General features: G+C 42.3%; 1 protein-coding gene across 2 annotated transcripts in view; it reads right to left on the bottom strand.

Annotated features, from left to right (window-relative positions):
- The window catches only part of ANKRD50 (ankyrin repeat domain 50), a 52,425-nt gene extending 37,070 nt beyond the window's left edge, over positions 1-15,355 (bottom strand). The window contains exons 1-2 of one of the 2 annotated variants that reach the window (XM_044428723.1): positions 15,183-15,355; positions 12,069-13,319 (exon numbers count right to left, since the gene is read on the bottom strand). In XM_044428723.1, coding sequence (XP_044284658.1) covers positions 12,069-12,547 — 479 coding nt within the window. In that variant the 5' untranslated portion in view covers positions 12,548-13,319; positions 15,183-15,355. Of the gene's footprint in view, positions 1-12,068; positions 13,320-14,150; positions 14,288-15,182 lie in introns of those variants that run through there. The other variant, XM_044428724.1, reaches the window with a different exon arrangement.
- Between the last annotated feature and the right edge of the window lie 5,922 nt (positions 15,356-21,277).

Raw genomic sequence — 21,277 nt, forward strand, 5'->3', positions numbered from 1 at the left:
TATACTCATGGAAAAAGAAGAGAATGCTACGGAAAGCATCCACTGTTTGAACTTACTCATATACAAGGTCACAAACAAAACTTGCACTGTAATACTGCAACCCTGTTTGAGAAGAAGCTATATGGTGAACTACATGAAGCATTTTTGAGAATATGAAGTGTTATATTTTCTATGCTATGTATTTGTTTTAACTCCATCTTTGCTCAGAGACATCTGGACATCTAACAGGACTCACACGACCTTTTATCCTCATAACAAGGCTGTAAAGTTGATTAGGCTAAGAAGAATGACTGGTCGAAGGTCTTTTTTGTCTTTCCAGAACATCCATAGTATTAGAATAGAGCTCCAACCTTAGTAATGGGCTTAGGAATGATGCTTTGCCAGTACTGCATTCCTGTATGTTCTTAGAAACATCAGTCAAAGTTAGAATAGGGTCCACTTTGTACCCTTTGTCCTATGGATGTCTGACAGATGTCATCATTGCTTTTTCAACAACAAGCACATCTACACTTCTAGTTTTGAAACAAACACATTTTAGCAATTGTTTTTTTTTTCCCCACTCTGGGAGCATTCAGATATACCGTCAAGCCAAGAATCCACAATGTTAACAGTGTGCTGATAAAATATGGCTAGCTTATTCCTACTTTGCTCTCTCCTTCTTGAACATGGGTAAACCAGGAAGAAAATAACTTTGCATTACATCTGAACCCAGAATTATTGTATCTTGCACACGAATAAACTGTAATCAGACAACCATGGTTTAAAACTGGCTTACAAAGCATGGCTTATTTGTGTACAATAAACCAGAACACCAGGTTCAGATGTAACAGAAAGCTTTCTCCTTCCTGATTAGTGAAAAGGTTTAATGCATCACACTGAGGTTTATTAAGCCCCCAGTCCAGTTTAGAATACAGCCTATAAGCTTGGCATGTCTGCATATAGCTGTGATTATTCCTGCAGCTCTTTCTAAACTTTAATTTAAATTAGTCTACACAGGGATGGCCAACTTGTGCTTCTCCACATTTTGCTTGAAAACTCCCATAATTTCATTTTATTTGCTATGTTGGCATGGGCTGTTGGGATCCTCCATATATTTGGTCTACAAGTTACACAACCTGTTCTATAGGTTTAACAAAATATGTAGAATTCAGCTCTTTACCTTCACCTCTAAACAAATTACCTCTGTCTGCCCTCCATCCTCATTCTCTCCAACCCGTTTTCATCTATTAAAAATGAGTAAGCCCAGCATCACATGTAGCATAAATCATACAAACACTATTAAATAAGTTTATTCCACAATTTATGACTTCAGCCTCTCATATATACCAGCACTGCACTAGATGACTTTTTAAGACAACTGTTCCACTTGTGCTACCACTTTCACATATTGTATGTGGTAATTTATCCCAGAGGTCCTACTACTAATTTAGTGCTAGAAGTTCCTCCAGAGCCCCAGCAGACTGTTCACAGGTACCATCCAAAGTAAGAAAAACACAAGTATTACCTAAAATCAATGTATGTTCACCACATTTAACTTTCACAAGATTGTGTTCTAAGTTGTTTGAAGCAATCCAAGCAATGGGTGATGAACAAAAAAATAATGATAGTAACTCACAGGGCAGTATTTATTTAAATTTGTTTAAAAGCCACCCGTTAGCAGGTTCTGACTCATGCAGCAAACGTACAGAAATACAGTGACCGTCATACTGCACACGTGTGCTCTCCAGTGCCTGAAGGCCTGGAGAGAGGATAGAACTGGCTGGCATACCCTGTATCCCCTCATGAAATATTGCTCACGTAAGAACACCTGAGCAGGCTCTCCACTATACAGCCTGGTCAACTGAACACATCACTGAACCTAGATTGTAAGGTAATGTACAAAGCATGAGATTCATGGCCCTAATCCAGCCCTCTGGGCTTACTCAGAAAGCCACCCATCATTCCCATCCTTTCACTACTAATTTGGCATTTTCTCAGGTTCTGTGTACCTTTCCCCACCACACACTTTCTAAAAGCACAGGTTGCTTTCCTAAGCTTAATTACTGGCAGTTAGAGTTTTAAACTCAGATAAACTGGGTAGGGGATGAGGCAGTTGCCTCTGGCCCAGAAATGTAAATGCCCAGAACTTCTCTGAAATGGAATTCAGTCCAGAGCCTTCCCCTTTTTCCTTCTTTGCTGAAAAACTGTGTAAAATGTTTTAAATAAATATGTGGGTTTTTATGTGGGCAGTAACCTCCAAGAAAGCCTCTGCAAGGTTTAAGCTGCTTCATGTTCACGTGCTCAGTTTTCTACTTGGACTGAAAATCAAAGTTCAACAATCAGAGGAGTGTCTCTTTCCTGATCAGCACCATTATCTGTCCTGATTTATTTAAATGTTAGGTTCCATCTCAGGGTCAAGAGCAGAAGGCAGCTGGCTTGGTAAGGAGCACTAAGAGGGAGTTTGTAGAGCAAGAAACAAACTACACTGTGGAAAACCTTGAAAACGCTTTGTTATTAATATAAAGCTGTTTCCTCTCCTGAATGAGATGAAAGGATCTACTAAATGAAGAGAGAGAATCATAACTCTACTTGTTCATATGAATGAGCAGTAGATCTTTCCTTAACTTTTAAAGCAATTAAAGCAAAACCAAATTTGCTAAAACCCACCTTTTATGGGAACATACTGAAAATACCTCAGAGTTTTAATTTGGGATTAATACTGTCACATTTGTTTAAAACACCTAGGATGATTACTCAAAAAGGCATTGGGAATATGCTGGTAGGAAATCCAACAGTTTCCCAAGTCTCCTAACACCTCAGGCTGAGCTGCTGGGCTTTTTCCCAAAGAGCTGGCACCCCACATGGGGTCCATTGTTTTGAAACAGCAGAAATCGCCTTAAAAGGAAGAAGCCACAGCCTCAGATCTGCTACAGTATTTCAGGGAAAAAAAGGTCTTTCACTTAAGACTGCTATAGTTTCTGCAAAAGAGATGCTACATATTCCAAATAGAAATGAAACAGAAACTGCATGCATTTAAACAAAAGCACAAGCAGCAGTTAGCTCAGGGAATAGCCTGGCCATATCCTTGAAAGGCAATTCTCCAAATTACTTTAACCATCATTCCTCCTAACAGCCAACTTGGCTGAGACAAACAGGTGAGTGAAATGGGGACACCCAAAGGCAAGGTAGCTGGTTTTGCATACTTCCTGTGGGAACTTCCCGACTCTGGAGGAAAACATGCCTTTTTCATGTGATATTTTGTTTTTCATTTTTTTAAACAAAGTCCCCCCGTCCCTGGAACAACAGAAAGGCCTGACAACAGTGGAACAGTTTTCCCTTCATCAGAGACAGGGGAAAACACTGGGTAAAACTGGAATATTGTGCAGGGCCAAGTCTTCAATGGAACAAGCTACCATCCAGAAAAAGAAAGCAAGTGATGAGAGGGAAACTAGGGCTTGAGGCATGCATGTCTGGAATAATGCATCCCCATACCCACTCTGTAGCACTACCATAGAAGTTTACACATTCACAATGTAGCTGACCCTTTAAAAGTGGTTAATGGGGAAGGGGGCAGAGGGAAGCACTTCTTCCCATCAAAATTAATTTGTGTTCTACAGGGAGACTGCAGAAAATAGGAAGGAAAATTAGAAAACAGGTTTGCAGGTGCATATCATGCAAATGCCATTTTTTCCATGTGAAAAAAAGGATCCTGATTCTGGCAGGAAGTAGCAGACAAGCCAACCTAGCAAGCCAATATGGATGCACCCTCATGGGCTTATCGATTGCTTAACTTCTTTCCAAGCCTTGCTTAAGGATGGAGTTCTGAACATTCCTAGCTGGGAACAAGCCTCACTGAATTCCGTATGGCTTAATTCTGAGTAGAGGATAGACAGGATTACACTGTAAGTTACTTGCATGAGCCAATAAAATATTTAATTGGTTAATCATCTGCATTGTAACTGCTGAGTGTCACATTTTAAATAGTACTGAACATAAACAATCCCATGCTTTACTGAAGTAGCTTATAATTCAAAATTCAATCTTCAGTGCTTGTTAGTTGAATAGGCCCCTGTTGATTAATCAAGTTTTAGTTGAACAATTGAAAGACTGGAGCCTCCACCCTAATAATTGGAATGAACAGAGTCTACAACTTTCCTTGTATCAACACATGAGTACATCTGCAATTAATCAGTAAGACAGTAAATGACAGGTAAAGCTATGTATTTTGCATACATGAGTACATGCCAAGGAGGAAGTGGCAGATATGGTTCTAACTAGTTACACTCTTCAAAAATTTTCAGTTAGAAATGTTTATTTAAATGAGACACTTTCCTTATGTAAATACTGTAACTTGGAGTTTTCTTTCCAGCATAACTAAGTTCATCTGCACTCTTACAGTTTTCAGTGCACATTTTATCCCTCTACCATGTCAGTAATCCAAATTTATGAAAACATCTTTTTTTTAACTACCGAGTTATGATATAACTGCATGTTTGGTTTAATTTATCCCAATGGATAATAATTATGTACAGTGCTCCACTTAAGTTTAAAATTCAATGCATCACTGATTAGGGTAACTTAAGAGTGAAAATATGAACTCTATATTGTTCAAAAGCAAAATACATTTAAATAGTAACACTTAATGTATCACTGAAATTAGTGTTAAGACATGCAAGATTTGAGGTGTAGCTTCTGTGTAGCTGTGTAAACCTCCTTATTCATTCATCTACTAAGCCACCATATAACCAGAAACGAATACAAACAAAATTCAGTTAAGGATAATAAAAAAATTAAACACAGCCTTACACGCATCTGAACTAATTCAAGCAGCACCATTGCTGCCCAGCCTTTATTTTTCTTAATTTGGTGTATAGGCCAATCCTTGGCATAGTTACTTGTATACCTGACTGAATTTGACAGTTCTTGCTAGGTAAGAAGGTATCCAGGTGAAGTGCCCTGTGGAAACTGCTGATATGAATTCTTTTGCTCAACTGCATTAGAGAAATCAGGCCAACAAGTTAGCTTTTGAAGAATATAAGAACAGTAGAGATATATAGGATGACACAAAGGTTCACCTAGTCCAGCATTCTGTTCACACTGTGGCTAAGTAGCTGGTCATGGGAAACACACAAGCAGGACACGAGTGCAATGGCACCTCTTACCCCTGTTCCCCAGCAACTGGTACACATGGGCATACTGCTCCCATCCCTTATACCAGAGGTAGACTGTAGCCAGCAGGATTATTGGTAGAAATTAGGTTACTGATATTTCTCATGCATGTGTCCAGCTCCCTTAAAAGCTATCCAAATTGGCATCCATCAGTACATTTTGTGGATGTGAATGGCATAATTAACTTTGTGGTGTGTGAAGTAGTACTTCCTTTCATTTGTCTTGAATTTCCCACCAATCAGCTTCATAGTATGACCCCAAGATGGGAATTCAAAACTCAAGGAATGCTGCCAGGATTGGCAGAGAGCTACTCTGACTTTCACAAATGTATTGGCTAATGCAAGTTAATGAGGGCAAGAGAAAAATGTACTTTTCCATTTTATTGTTTTTTTTAAATGTCAGACAACACCAGTTCATTGCAGCTTTGTACTGATGGGATCCAATCCAGACTCTTCGGTAGGCCTAAGATGCAATGGAGTTATTTTGATTTCAAAACTTCTAATTTTAGATTAAGTCCCCATGAATGCAATAGAATCTACTTCCAAATAAGCTTATTCAGGATCAGGCTGCAATTGTATGTTTATGCTCCACTGATTCTGAACTGCAATCCTACACTTAAGAAAAAGCACCACTGAAACCCATGAGACATAGTTCTGAACATGCGTAAGAACCAGATGCCCTGCATGCCTAATTTTCTCTGGTTTCTACCTGCTTGAAACTGCTTGCATTTTTTGCAGGCCAGTGTCAACAGCTGTGCTTTAAAGTTAGGAATGGACCAATATTATGTACTGTTGCAGCTGTATTCAAACAGGAAGCCTATTAAAAATTAATTTTCATGGCCTTTGAAGCTTGAAGGCCCAAGAGAGACAGTTAAAGAGAAATATGCAAAGTAAGGATGTGAGCATGGATCACATGAGCTGTTCCGCATAAGTGAAATCCCGACATATTGCAAACATACAATTGTTTTCTTGGACTTCTGACAGATACTTTTGCTAGAGAAAGAGTGCTTTCTTCCTGACTGAAGATGAGAGAACAAAGCCTAATTACCCTAATACTCCAGTTTAAGGAAGCCTGCATTAAGGCAAGAAACAAGTCCTTGAGTTGCCGTGACCAGCTGGTGTCCTCCAGATGTGCTAGGCAGCAGTTTTAAAATCTTGAGAAGTTATATGAAACAGGCAGGGCTTGACAGAGGTTTTTCTTTTATTCCACAAAGAAAATGAGGTAGGCATGAAGATTAAAGAAATTCAGATTGTCTCTACAGCACCAGGGCTACACTGCTCATATATAATGCCCTGTTTAATTACATTTGGAGCTATATACACTCATGCAATATGCATTTCCAGTCATATGCATAATCTAAGTATGTGTTTGAGGATACTAAGATACAGTTTTCCCTACTTGTGCAGAGGAATAGAAACTTGCTATTGAATGTGACACAGCCCAGAAGCAAAGACATACCCAGTTTCTTGGCATACAATTGTGATCAACTTTAAGTTATGTTCAGGGAGATACTGATCACTATGCTTGGGAAAAGACAAGGAATTTTTCCCACATCAGATTGGCAAAAGAAGTGTGGCTTCTCTGCCTCAAATGCATTTTGCGGCTCACTCACCTGTACAAACAAAATCTTGAGCTGCTTGCCCCTAAGCACCTTTCCTCAGTATACTCAGCTCCTCTCTTATAGCATGCTGTAATCTGGACAGTGCTGACTGATTGCAGGGAAAGGTGAACAGGGCTGCTAGATGAATGGGCCGGGTGTCACAGCAGAGGCTAGAGACACGTACTGACATGTTATAATCACACAACTGGCATTCACACAAAGCAACAGGGTTTGAGCTCAAGACACTTCTTTTGTGTATGCAAGGAAGATAAACAGGATGATGCTGATGATGTCCTGTAGGTAAGGACAGAAGCAGTGATGCAGGCTCGAAAATTTTCCTCCCTACAAATTGACTAACAACGTACAACTGCAAATACAGTATTAGGCAAGCTTGGGAATTTCAAAGTTGTAATTAATGTTTTTCAGATTATTATCCCTGTGAGAAAATTTTTACAAGTAACTGAAATATATGCATGCCTCAAGTGTCTATATAGCAATGTAAATTTTCCAGTAAATTTTGAATTGGCAATTTCTCCAGAAAACACACTTTTGTAGACAAAGATACTCAGCCAACTTCAGCTCCATTGCCCTTCCAGCTGTAAAGTATCTCAACAGCAAAGAAAAGCAAAATACCACATAGAATTTTTGGTTGTCCCAAAGCTCAAATCATATACTTGGTAAATGCAGTTTGGGTGCATGCTAAAAGTGGGACTTGAGACAAGCACATTTCAGAAGCAAGACATAAAACACAAAACTAACGTGCCAAGGCTTACCCATATACATCTTCAAAATGCTCATCCCCTCTTCTCAGTAGAGCACAAGTTTTAGGCTTGCTTCCAACTTTTTTTTTTTTTGTCAACCTGCAGACAGCCTAAATAACTGAACCCTCCAAAGGGTAAAGTATCTCGATTCTTTCACAGTCAAAATATTGACTTAGCCACACTCTGCAGTTGGCCCTAAACAAGGTCAGAGCCTAATCTGCTGCAATTTTATTTTACCTACCAAACCAAATGTTCCAAAAACATTTTCACAAATTAATTTTCCCATTTTAAAGAACTTCAGTTAGTTCTACACAGGCACAATCCTGCAACTGCACGTAGCCTTAGTCATCCTGCTTACGGGCCTAGCGCTGGAGTCCACTTCAAGGAAACTCTTTATATGCTAGTTAACAATAGTTTTAAAGAAAGCCGAAAAATAGAGAGTTGAGGCAACACTGTTTTAATGATAGGTAGAAGCATTTTACAGATGTTCATAAAGGAGAGGAAGGCAACTCCTCTACATGCATTTAATTCTCCACATTGAGAGGACTATAGGATTTGATCTGGAAATATAAGCACTTTGTAGTTTTAAAATGGGAGAATTCCATACCAGTACCATGTATTCAAGTGTGGACATTACCCTGATGATCAGGCCAGGATATAAACCAAGATATTTACAAACATCTAAGTCTGATTGCACTTGAGTAAGATTCTTACCCAATGTGTGTTTAAAAGAATGACTGAAAATTGGTGGGACTCTCTTTGAAATAAACATGCTCAGGAGGAACTGAGTCCCAAGATACTTCAGTACCAAGAAAGCTGCCAATCTCAGCAAAACCTGCGCATATCAGCTATTGCAACCATTTAAACTGTCAGTCTCAATTAAAGTATAAGCATCCACTGTTGGCTTCATATGGTTCCGTGTTACCTTAAGATCTCCCAGGAATTGCTGTTTTTAAGCTTATTCATATTTAGACGTTAAAGCATACAAGTTTCAAGTTTCTAACAAGTCTGTGCAGAACACACACTCATTCTTGTTTTCATTGTATCAACTATGAAGATTCAAATCTTCATTCCTAGTTTGTATTTTTCATACTGAAAGAACTTTACAGGCATTCCAAGCACCAGACCTTCAAGCTGCAGCTTTGTTTACAAGTATTTAAAAATGCAGTTACCTGAAACCAGCACTCAAGTGTAGGTGCTTCAATACAGAGCACTCATCATTATTTCACTGAAGTTTTTAAGAGATTGTAGCCCATGCAGGAGGAGAGGACTACATTAATTATCTTCTGCTTAAGGACTGAACAGAAGAATCTAGAAGGACCAAGAAATCCTTGGTTCATATTCAGAGCTAGCTGCCTAGTCACAGAGAACTGCAGTTGCGACCATCATTTGGGTGGTACACTCCGCAATGCTCTGATGGGGTTTTCTCAGTAGTGTCACTCACTACCCTACAAAGCTAGAGCAATGCTCTTAACCAATGGATGACCACAGGTTAAAATGCTGGCAGCCCAACAGAAACAGCTTAGGAAAAATGCTCCACAAGAGATTTGTAAGGTTGAAGTTGACAGCAGGTAGGACAGAACTAACAGTCATAGCAAATTTAATTCTATATTCCAAGCATCATACAGACTCTACTTCTCAGCCAGAAAAAATTCTCTTGAACAAGCTGCTTTAGTTTCTGCATAGATGCTTAATAGTTGTAGGATGTCTTCATGAGTAGTGGAGGATACTTGGCCTCCCCTGTCCCTTCCTATTTGGGTAGAAGATCCGGCTAAATAGCTATGCAATCCATCAAGAAACCTAAACATGCAAACAAGAGATAAACAGCATCCAAAAATGATTTTCAATACAGCCTATATAACACTGTAGAACTATAACCTATAGCTAATGTTTATGGATTCCTTTTAAACATTAATTTCATTCAGAATATTTTTGGGCTCATGGAGCACTTAAGGGACTGTACAAAACAAAAAAATCTGAAAATATTTTAAATCCAGGGATTAATAAAAGCAAAGCAGCATTAACTATTAAAAGCTCAGCTGTGCACTATCATCTTCACTAGCCAACTGATGCAGAGTAGACAGAAGGTATATATTCAGAGGCTTGTGATTTCAGTTCCCAAAAGCCTCAGCTAGCATAGCCAATAGTCAGAAAAGGTGGGAGTTGTAGCTTCAAACTTCCATTAAGGCCACTAAGCTTTAAGCTCCCCCTAACACTTCTCAAAAATTACAAACTAAGAGGTGTTTTTTTTTGGGGGGGGAGGAATATTCTGAGTATTCAGAATCTACCTCAACTGTGTTTCACTCTAAAAATGGTATTATAAAAAATAGGGCCATACAACACAAATAGTTTATCCCCTGGTGCTTCTGCTTTGTTTTATCCAGGGACAATTCCTACCCTCCCCACTCAACCATGCCTTCCCTCCACAAATCCCAGAGCCTAAACCACCCATCCCCAGATACAGTCCTTTCATCTTCTCTAATGTATGACTTAGCTTTCTTTTGCACACAGGGCTGACCCATCTCTCAGTGTTCCCTCAACAGTCAAGAATGCTGAGGAGTTGCTGCCCAAATCATCTGAAGATCTACCTTCTGCCTGGCCTAAATGCCACTGGGGTGATGAATAATGTAACACCTCTGGGGATGGAGTTGCAGAACTGGGGTGGTACTAAACAGAATACTGCAAAATTAGAAGTACTGCAGAAGCTATGATCCTTTATTCACTCCAGTCTCAAAAGGAAATACTACTAGCCATTAATAAAGAAGCAGTAAAATTTTACCTTTCCAGAATTTCTGATCAGCTGTAGTTTAAGTGCAGCTTTTCTTAAAGGGACATTGTAAGGTGGGTAGCTTGCCAAAGGGCTCAATACATGTCATGGTAGGTTGCTACTTGATCAGCAATGACATATATACACCCAATACTAATAATCTTTAAGAGATTAGCAGTGTGTACATGAAACCATGAATGCTTAGTGTATTTATTCATATTTATATCCCATCTTTCCACTAAATATTAGTGCTCAAGGTAGCTATCAGTAAACTAAAACTGAAAATTTATCAGAACAAAACATTGCTAAGGACAAAATCACACCAACCAGATCAAAGCCTACTTCAGCTTCACATTAGTTTTTCTGCCAAACACCTGATGGCATAAAAAAATGTATTTGCATTTTGGTGAAAGACAAAGACTTAACTTGGCATCTCTTGCCTGGGAATTTCAGAGCCTGGGAGCAATCACTGAGAAGGTCTGGCTCCTTTTTCCCCCCTTTTTCACCTCTAACAGTGGTGGGATAGAGAAAACAAATTCAGAATCAAGACACATGCAGAGAGGTGGAAGTAGTCTTTCAAATATCCTGGTCTCAAGTCATGTCATTAATAGCCCCACTCTGAATCATGTCAGGAAACAGACCAGCAGTCAGTGGTTTAACAAAGGATTCGCATGCCCTCTATAACCAACCCTGCCCATAGTTTGCCTGAGATATTCTAGACCAGTTGAAGCTATCTATTATGCCAAAACAGTTTAGTGAACAGTATTTATAGTGACCAGATAAAATGTGTGTGCCTTCCCCACCCCACCTTTCAATGGAGCATTTTCTATCACATCCTGCTGTCATGAGTTCAGCAAATTATACCTTTGAGAAAACAGTTTTAAAAACATTGTATCAGTTGTATTTATTTCACAGAAATCTTATTGTATTCTCCCCCAATCCCATGAGCTTGGAAAGTCTTCAAGCAACATTTATTCTGATCTGCAGTCAAAGAACTGATTCCTCTCTCATTTCTTACACCACAGAATTTGTTTTCCATCTCATCACACACTTAAAGGAAGCATCTCGGAGTTTTATGTAGGAAAGGCTCTGCATGGGGGGGAAGAAAGTTCTTGTAAACCCACAAATCAGCTTTCCATTCTCCTTTGAAATGCTAGTCCAGTAATCATATCCTGGTGAACAAAACTGGCAAAAATCCTACAGCTCTGTGTCCTATGCTGACCAGCATGGTGCTGCCCATTCCGTGCAGTCTATTTTTGTAGTTATATATAGGCAGCCAACCTCAAATTATATTTTAAAATATCAGTGCATAAGCAAGATCAAACTACGGTGCATGTGCATTGATCAGTACACATGACCTTGCTTTTTGTTTTATTTTGATATGGTTTGTAGAGCCATGTGGCTCAACACAGTTACTCAGAAAGCTTATCAGGGAAGGAAAACCTTAGCAAAATGACTTCAAAAGGAATGTTATCTTTAAGAGAACCTGTCAATACAACTAAGGAGTCATTCACCTCTTCAATCATCTACTATATTCCTTCTGTCCCTCCCAAAACCTTCCTTTCAAAACAGAAGATTGCACAGTAATCAGAAGATGCCAGCCTGGAAGCAGTTTCATTGCATTTTGCCTGGAAACATGTGATGCCAGTGATGATTTTTTTTTCCATGCAGACTAGTGGAACAATTCATGCAAGCACCACCCACATGAAAAATAAGTGGTACCTGTTTATGAAGGGCTGTATCTTATTTGATCAAGAGAAATGGAACAGCAAAATACAGGCTTTGTTTTTACCTTTTAAATGCTTCAGCTGGGTTCCTCTCGCACTCCCCTGGCTGCAAGAGACTTTGAACAGCAGGATCTCTCAGTTTGTCTTCGTATCCCTGAATCAGTCCACTGCGACATATCTGGGCAACTAACCCTCTAATAAACCCACCCACACAGAGAGTGTCAGAGTCCTGAGCCCTGCAGAAGTGGAAGGCCAGGGCTTGGTGATGTAAGCCCCTCTGCAGACTTGCAGGTGAGCTGGGCCAAAGCAACTCAGTAGAGAGGGCTGTCTTGCCACTCCCAGGCCCGCCTACTAACAACACACCCCAGGCAGCTCCCTTGCCAGGGACAACACAGGTATTAGTCCCAGAATTCAGCACAACAGATGGTTTGTTGGCAGTGCTGCTGCTGCAGCTTGTCTTTTCCTGGAGGCAGTGCTGAAGCTTGTGGAAAACCCATTCTCTACAATAAAACTGCTTCCCTTGAAGCAAGCTGGTCTGAGCCATTTTATAGACTTTCTTCTCTGGGACAGGTCAAAAACAGCGACACATTTCAAGCTTCACAGAAGACAACAGCTCCTTACATCCAAGCCAGTGTGAACATTGCACGGAATGTCATCACAGGACACAACGCAAACCACAAACTCTTCACCCCCTCACATAATGGACAGTGGCATCATTGTATGGCAAGAGGCATCTTCTCTTCCAAATGCGCTTTCGCTTAGCACATGGTGTATTGCTGCTCATCCGATTTAGATGCAAAGCTATGTTTGATACCAAGGCTCAGTGATACTTCCCATATGGCTTAAAAGGTCACCCAGTGCCATGACTTCAGCTGCGACTTATAGGGATGCTTGGTCCTCTAGGCAGATAATGTATGTAAAAAAGCAGAGCTGCTAACATATACCCTGAATTCCCACATGGTTTTTTGCCTCTCTACATTCCATTCATTCCAAAATATATTTTTATACCCACCCCCACAAAAACTCCAACTTCTGCAAACAAGCTTTTTCCCCCTTCAGTGAATGCAGTTTATATTGCAAATATATAGGTCTGCCTCACTTCTTCAGCACTAGTTAGCTGAAGTTCACACAAGCTTCCGTGATCCAAGAAATCCCCTCAAATTAGGGTGCTTAGTGATGGCAACAAGGTGGGAACAGCAAAACTTTTCATGCAGGAGACAGTCAGCAAATGCATTCCTTTGTGATCTCATGTTTTATGTGAACCCTCCCGGAGTCTGAGCAGCAGATGTCACAATGCTCCATTTTTTCCATGGGACCTGAAAATAATCATAAACACTAATTAGTTTGCATGCAGAAATTATTTCCATCTTAAGTAAAAACAACCAGAGCAACTTATCTGCAGAACAGATACATATCATATTAGGAATCCAAAAATCAATTAGCGTCATGTGCACTGTGACCTGAATTTTGCAGCTTTTTCTTATTAAGAGAGGAAGCACCTATGAGTAGCAGCTTTGGAATCACATATAGGTCCCTATTCCTGTAAGCAAGTGACTTTGAAACACCTGAGCCCCAAGCCCACCCCAAAGTCCAGCATGCACACAAGAACCCTGTCCTTGGCTTGGTCCTTCAAACCTCTTTTGTACCTGTTTGCTGTTCTGTATACCAGCACTTCCCCTACAGATTTCTGCAGCCCTCTTTGTTCAGGCTGCTAGCATCAAGATCTGGAAGAGCCCTCAGAAACACGTTTTAAGTGATCCTCCTCCTCCTCCTCCTCCCTCGCCCGCCCCTACTTGCTCTCGCTCTCGCATTGTTGCCGTGCAGCGTGCTGTCTCTGTCATCTGTTCACTTCCCTCGGCCGGATCCGTGCAGCAACGCTCTCGCTTTTTCTTCGTCCTAGGCTTTGTCTCCCACCCTGCACGACTAGGCTTCGCCTTTCAGCTGATTAAAAAAACAAAACAAAACCCGGCACGACGCGACGACACTCCCCGCCCGCGACCGTTTCTCTGAGCCGTGGAGCGAAGCCCTCGCGATTTACAAAGGAGAGAAAAGCAGACTCACGCGAATAGCCCAAAGCTTGGCCCGTCTGCTCTCCAGATCCAGCCCTTCGAACAGGCACACGCCCTGGTCCCCATCCCCCTGCCTACCTCCTCCTCTCCCAGCGCCAACACAACACAGATCGTCCAGCGGGGCTGAGACACACACACACGGCGTGCCCAGCAGAAGGAAGAGTCAGGCGGCAGCAAAAGCAGCCTCAACCCTGCTTCGCTTCATACAACGGCCTCTTGGCAATCCCAATCGATGCACTTGAGAGTCACGGGCGGGTGGCGGAGAAAGAGTCCCGTCCCCTCGCCGTTACGCTTCTCTAGCCACCGCCCCCCCCGCCCCCACTCCCCGTTGCCAACTCCAGCCGCACTCCTCCTCCTTCGCCCTACTTCGTGGGATTCAGATTTCAAATGCACAGACACGGTGTAGCCTTCGCCTACAATCCCGACACTGCTCGTGGCTCTCCAGTTCGGTTTTTTGTATTACCTTTGCTACCCTTCATCGCATTCATTCAACTGCTAAGAAAGGAGCGCCCCACGCGCGTGTCCCGCAAAAAAAAGCACGGCGCGAGCTCCCAAGTGTCAGGTCTCCCGAGCAGCAGCAGCAGCAGCAGCAGCTTGCCTTGCACAAGAGAGGCGAAGCGGAGTAAAGGCGCTGCAGCAGCCCCCTTGCATGCGGGGCAGAGGCTTGCGCCAGAGAGAAAGAAAACGAAGCAAAAACACAAGGAGACAAAAGCTTTCCATGGGGCGCACGCAAAGTACTTGGCAAGGGTCCTACCGCGGTTCCTGCACAGACCGGGATATCCCCATCCGGACAGACGGCTTGCGCACGAAACCTCGCGCTCCCCCTGCATGCATGTGCATACGTGGGCCCGGAGGTTCCTAGGGCAGGCAAGTCAGACTGCCTACCCTACGCGGGGCAACCCAGACCTCCAACTCCGCTTCCCTGCTCCAGCCGTTTAGAACGAAGGAACCCGTCCGCTGCAGCCCGGACCCAGATCCAGAGCGAGGCCACCACAAGGACGAGGGAGGTGCTTGGCTGCCCGAGGCCCCTTCCCAAACTCTCCCTGCACCCACGCCACCCCAGCCGGAGGGCAAACCCCTTCCCTTTCGCGGTTGCTACCGCTCAATTACCTTCCCTGTTTCTTCGCTGAGCCAGGCAGCGGCAGTAGCTGCAGCCGAGTCTTGCTCTTTCTGCTGCTGAAGCCGCTCCCCTAAGGCGGGTGAACGCAGAGACAGGCGTGTCCGCCGCGCTTCCCTACGCCTTGTTCCTATCAATTCCCCGCGGGGCCGGCCTTCCGGCGTCTCTCCCCCTCTGGCGCTCGACCGTTGCAACCCCAAAAACCACCCCGCCCCTGCCTCTCTCTTAACCTGCTAGATTAGTCTGCCTCCCTCCGGCTCCGCCTCGTCGCCTGGCCTCCTAAGCCACGCCTCTTCGTCGCTGGCCACGCCCTTCTCCGCCCGGGTAGATGTTTTGTTTATTGTGGGCGTGAAAGGGGCGTGGCCAAGCAGCGAGGATGCGACTTTAACACCACCTGGGTCGGAAAGAAATCCCTACCGCGGAGGAGAAAGGACTAATGTAGGTGATCGGTTGAGGGAGTTTTTTTTATTGCTCTGGGATGCAGTTTTGGGTCTCCGTTCCCCCTTCAGTCTTCCCTGTTCGTACGCATTGTTTGAAATCACGATGCTGAGCAGGTTTACTTGGAAGAAAGTAGTGCTTATTTCAATTGAGGTTTGCTCCCAAGCCATTGAGCAAAAGATTGCTGGCCGTATCATTTTGATGCCATGTCCTTTGCTAGTTTTGTTCAACTTTGGAAACTGCTATACAAAGCTGTTTAAAAAAGCCAAGAAACAAACAAACAACTCAAGCAAGCAAGCGACCACAGACACTCTCACGAAATACCAGCAACGCTGCTTTATAATACTGCTCTCAGTAGGGAATTTATTTTCCTTCGAGGGTTCACATCTACATTCTTCATGTAATTTTAATAATAATTCAGACTTCTCCATGTTTACTCAGAAACAGATCCCGCTGTGTTCATTGGCAGCCTCAGCCTCAAGCCTTTTTTGATCCACTGCAATATAGACTTAGAATTGGTGATTTACTAGCCTGTTCCATGCGTGGGCGTGCGCTCACAAACATTTCGTGCTTTGCAGGAACGTCCAATTTTGAGACGCGAGAGAAAATCTATTCGAATAATATAATTATGGTCGCAATCCTATGCAGCATAGTTGTCCGGGAGTTGTAGGACTTTTTGCTGCCTAAACATGCATAAGATTGCGAACGAAGTTCCATTTCCTTTGTAGAAAGAAGGCAACTCTGTTTGAGACACAAGCTACAATCCCATGGCAACTTACCTGGGAGTAAGCTCCGCTGAACTCAACGGGCCTTACTTCTGAGTAGTCATGTATAGGATTGCACTGTTGACGTATCCAAATCCTCCCCGTTTCGCCCTTTGTCTTTAGCCCATGAACGACGGGAAAGTCTGACGGAGATGATGCTCACGATGCTTGCTGCATTCTTCTTGCTGCCGTGGCGGTAGACCAAGTTCCCTGATAGTGAACTGGATCAGCCAGAAGCAGAAGCCGTACCTTACTCAACCAGACTGTCCTTTGTCCTCACGACTCGCCCAACTCGCAGTTCCCTGCTCTGCTCCTGCAGAATTAGGGCAAGGTCTGGGACCCTCCCTTTTCCAGTCCTGGTGCCAGGAAGACATAAGAGGCGAACGCGACGCGGGCCGACGCACCCTGACTCAGGCGCTTTTGCCGGTCTAGTGAAAAATTCTGCATCTCTGTCAATACACCTAGCATTCTGTTTCGCTGTTTCTGCGCATGCTCCAAGCAGCAGCAGCAGGAGCAGCAGCAGCAGCAGGAAAACCGGAGCATGCTCAGTTTCTACCTTCTCTGCTCTCTTTTGATGGCTAGTTTGAACGGGTCTGTAACTGTATAATAAAGGAAACTAATCTGATCAGTGCCACAGCATGGGTAAGCAGGAATAAAACATGCGCTAGAAGAGGAGCTTTCTGAAAATTGTTTTTTAATCTTGCGAAGTACTTGCTGAAAATGGAGGGAAGGGGCAGAAGAATAATTTACTAGGTTAACCCTGCAGCTCCATATATGTCTATTCAGAAATAAAAATCAGTGAGTTTAAAGAGGCATATTCCCATGGAAGTGCCTAAAGGACTGCAGCCTCAAATCCCTTCAACTGTGAGACAGGGAATGATTAATATGTGAATTCTTAAATACACCCTATCAGAAAATACATTTGATGGGACTTCTACTAGTCACTGATAAATCATAGGTGATATGTTTGCAGATGTTTGCTTTTGTCCTGCAATCACCTGTCACAGACATCATCTTCCATTCATATCTTCCATAACATTTCCCATGGTTCCTCTGACTTTTTTGTTAGCAGAAAAAGAAAGAAAAAAACACAAAGAGAAAGATATGTTCAAAGGCCTTTTGCCTGGTAGTGCTACAAGTCTGCTGTGCAAAAGGACCCTGCGGCACCTGTCCTGAAAACAAGGGAATGTATGTAGGCAGCAGTGCTGGAACCGGCTTGTTTTATTCTAGCTGCAATGCTAGGCAAATGGTCTCAGTTCCATTTCAGTTATAGAACTGAATTGGAACTGTGGAGCTTAAGAGGTCATGTAGTCCATCCTCCTGCTTAATGCAGGAATCTTGCTTGGATTCCACTTGGATGGGGGACAGCCTTGTCTTTCTATATGATGAATAGTTTAATCAACCACACTGAGGCAAGAGATATTTGGGAGAGCAGGGCAGCTTTCAAGGTCACCAGGGTCTTAAGAAGAAGTGCCTGCTTTGGACTGCACATGCCGTAGTATTGTCTGAAAATAAGTTATGTTTAAGATGCAAAAGTAGGCTGTTGTTCTCTGAACTTGCTACAGTTTATCCAAATACTTTTTCAAGTGTGATGCCCTGAACTGGTCATAGTATTTGAGTTGAGGTATGATTACACTTAGAATGTTGTGTTCAGTTCTAGTTACCTTACCTGAAAAAGGAAAAAAGTCCCTTGATGTAAATGACTAGAACAGCTCCCCTGCAAGAAGTGGCTACATCAATTGAAACTATTAAGCTTAGAAAAAGGCAAAGAAGGGGAGATATGTAGTACTGTTTAAAATAATGCATGGGGTAGAGAAAGGCTTTTTTACCCTCTTTCCCATTACACTTCATTATCCCATGAAGCTGACTGGTGGGAAGTTTAGTACAGATAAAAGGAAGTACTTCTTCACACACAATATTGTTAAACTATGGAATTCGCTGCCATGGGAGGTGGTGATGGCCACCAATTTGAATGGCTTTAAAAGGGGGTTGGAAAGATTCATGGAAGAGGAGAGTCTCAGTGGCTACTTGCCCTGCTGGCTATATGCTTCCTCCTTTATCAGAAGTGGTATGCCTGCACACACCAGCTGCTGAGAAGCTTGGGCAGGCAGAGCTCTTGCACCCATCCTGCTTGACGGATCCTGCAGGCAGCTGGTCTGCCACCGTGTGTATGGAGCGATGGAATAGATGGAACTTTGGTTTGATCCAGCCAGACCTGTTATTACATGGTCTGTCAAAAGCAGAACTGGGTGGAACTGTCACTTCCTTGAATGCTGAAACTATATGTCTGTTGAGACAACCTAAAATTGCATTTGCCTTTTGAACAGCCACATCATATTCAGCTTGCAATTGACTATAGCTCCAAGATCCTTTTCACATGTACAATGATCAAGCTAGGTATCCCGTCTTATACCTGTACATTTGATTTATCTTTCCTAATTGAAGAACTTTGCACTTGTCTTTGTTAAATGTCATCGTGTTACTTTCTAACCAGCTTTCTAATGCGTCAATATAATTTTGCTATTCCTTCCTATCTTCTAAGGGATTACCTGTGCCACCCAGCTTTGTGTCATCTGATAACCCTTTTTCTCACTGTTCCTCCAAGTCATGAATAATGATGCTGAAGAGCACAAGACTCAGGGCTGATTCCTACCGCATCTCACTTGATACTTCCCTTCCGTTTGATGAGGAACCATTGATGAACATTTTTGAGTGCAGTTCCCAGTGGATCTACCCACAGCCTGCTGTGGCTAGAAATCTGCTAATCAATATCATGGAGCATTTTGTCAAATACCTTGTCAAAGTCAAGATATATTATGTCCACAGCATTTCCACAATCTGCTAAGGTAGTTACCCAATGAAAAATGAAATAAGATCAGTCTGACAAAGTCATGCTGGCCTCAACTGGGTACTGCATTAGTGGCAATGTCTTTAAGGGTCAAATGTTTCATAATCTGTTTCAAAACCTTCCCATACTGAAGCCAGACTGACTGATCTCTAACTGCCCAGATCTTCCTCTGTGAAGAGAAGGACATTTACCCTCTTCTAGTTCTCCAGTTTTTCACCTGTTCTTCAGGGAATATAGATAGAAGCCCCAAAAGCTCACATACCAGATCATTTCACACCTAGAATGCAGTTGATCTGCACCTGGGAACATGAACTCATTTAAGAGGCTTAAATATTCCCTGACCACTTGTCAGGTACACTCCTAACCCCTTAGCCTGTTTATCACACATTAAACATGGAATGCATCTTCTTTTGGGAGAAAACTGAACCAAATAAGAGTTGAGCAATTCTGTATTTTCTTTGTCACCTGTCAGCACTGTGCCATCTTCACTGAGCAAGCTAGTCTACCATTACTGTTGTCCTTTTATATAAGCAATTAAGTCCTTTTTATTATTTTTAGCAGCCTTCATCAAGAACAGCTCATTCAAGAACAGCTCATTCTGAGCTTTAGATTTCCTGACATTTCTGCATTTACAAGTTGTCAGCCTGTAAACTTCCTTAGTGACTTATCCCTCTTTCTACCTTGTCTGTGTGCTTTTTAATTTTCACATAATTGCTAAGTTTTTTGTGTAGTCACATTGATCCAGCTCACATGATTAAAACAGTCCATTATAAATTAAGTCACGCTAGGGTATGGGTGGGATTTGCATAGTTAGCACCCAGCAGTGGCTTCACATGGCACAGAAATCCAGGGTTCAGTGAGGGTTAAACAAACCATGGGTTCTGTGGGGATTGTTTATCTTTTGCACAACCTACTGTTCACAACCCACCATGACTTAAATAGCCTGTTTGATCATGCAAACTGATCCACTATCTGCTTCTACAATCTTCCATTTTCCCTCCTCATTCAGGTTCTTTCTTATTCAGCCTTTATTATTTCTTTTTCAAGGAATGTTCAACACTTTCAACCTCCTCATGCCATTAGGTTTTCCTGCCATGTAATCTTACTTATTGTTGCTCTAAGTTTTTTTTTTAAATCTGCCTTCTTGGAATCCAAGGCACATGTTTAACTACATTCAGCTATAGTTTTCCTAAAAATTGAAAACTTGACCATGACATGGTGAGTCCTCATGCCCCCTTCTCTCAATGTCATCAATTAACTCATCCTTATTGGCCAGCATCAGGTCAAGGATGACTGTCCCCGTTATTGCTTCTTTCCTTATTGCCTCTTATTGCTTCTAACAAGGTAAGTTAGAAATTGCCCTGGGTGACCGCACTTGGCTAGGCTAGCAGATATCCAGCTAAAGTCTTCAATTACCAATATCCCATGCTTCCATGAAATATTTGCAATTTATTGCAGGAACCATAGAACAGTAGAGTTGGAAGGAGCTAGAGGGCCGCTGGGTCCAACGCCCTGCTCAGTGCAGGACTCCAAGTCAAACCATCCCTCATTCAGATCTTCTTTGGTTGGGTGGACAATAGTACTCTCCAACCACAATATTGTTTCTATGCTCCCTTTTTTATTTTAAATGAGATGCCTAGTGAAAGATGATCAGAAAAGACAGTCCCTTATGGCTGGTGTAATTAAACTCTTTGGTATGGTACCAAACATCTTTAAATGTTGGTCATTCATCATAATAATTACTTTTATCAGTTTCCATCCTTTTTCCAAACTTGTCCTTTTGGAAATGAGTAATCTTTTATGGCAGGTATACCAGGATAGCAGAACTTACCAAAAGGTCCCAGCTGGAGTTCAGGAAAGTTCTCAGAGATAAACTCTAAAGTTTATGTTCTTATGCTTACTGCCTGCTCTTAACTAATGTATAACATCATAATTTTCACTGCCAAATTGGCAAGAACCTACAAAATGTTTCACTGCAATCCTGAATGCACTTTTTCGAACTGACTCCACTGCATTCAACAGATTGTATTTTCAGGTC

This window comes from Varanus komodoensis, unplaced genomic scaffold, assembly GCF_004798865.1.
Source record: "Varanus komodoensis strain SLA01 unplaced genomic scaffold, ASM479886v1 scaffold2, whole genome shotgun sequence".
Taxonomy (NCBI): Eukaryota; Metazoa; Chordata; class Lepidosauria; order Squamata; family Varanidae; genus Varanus; species Varanus komodoensis.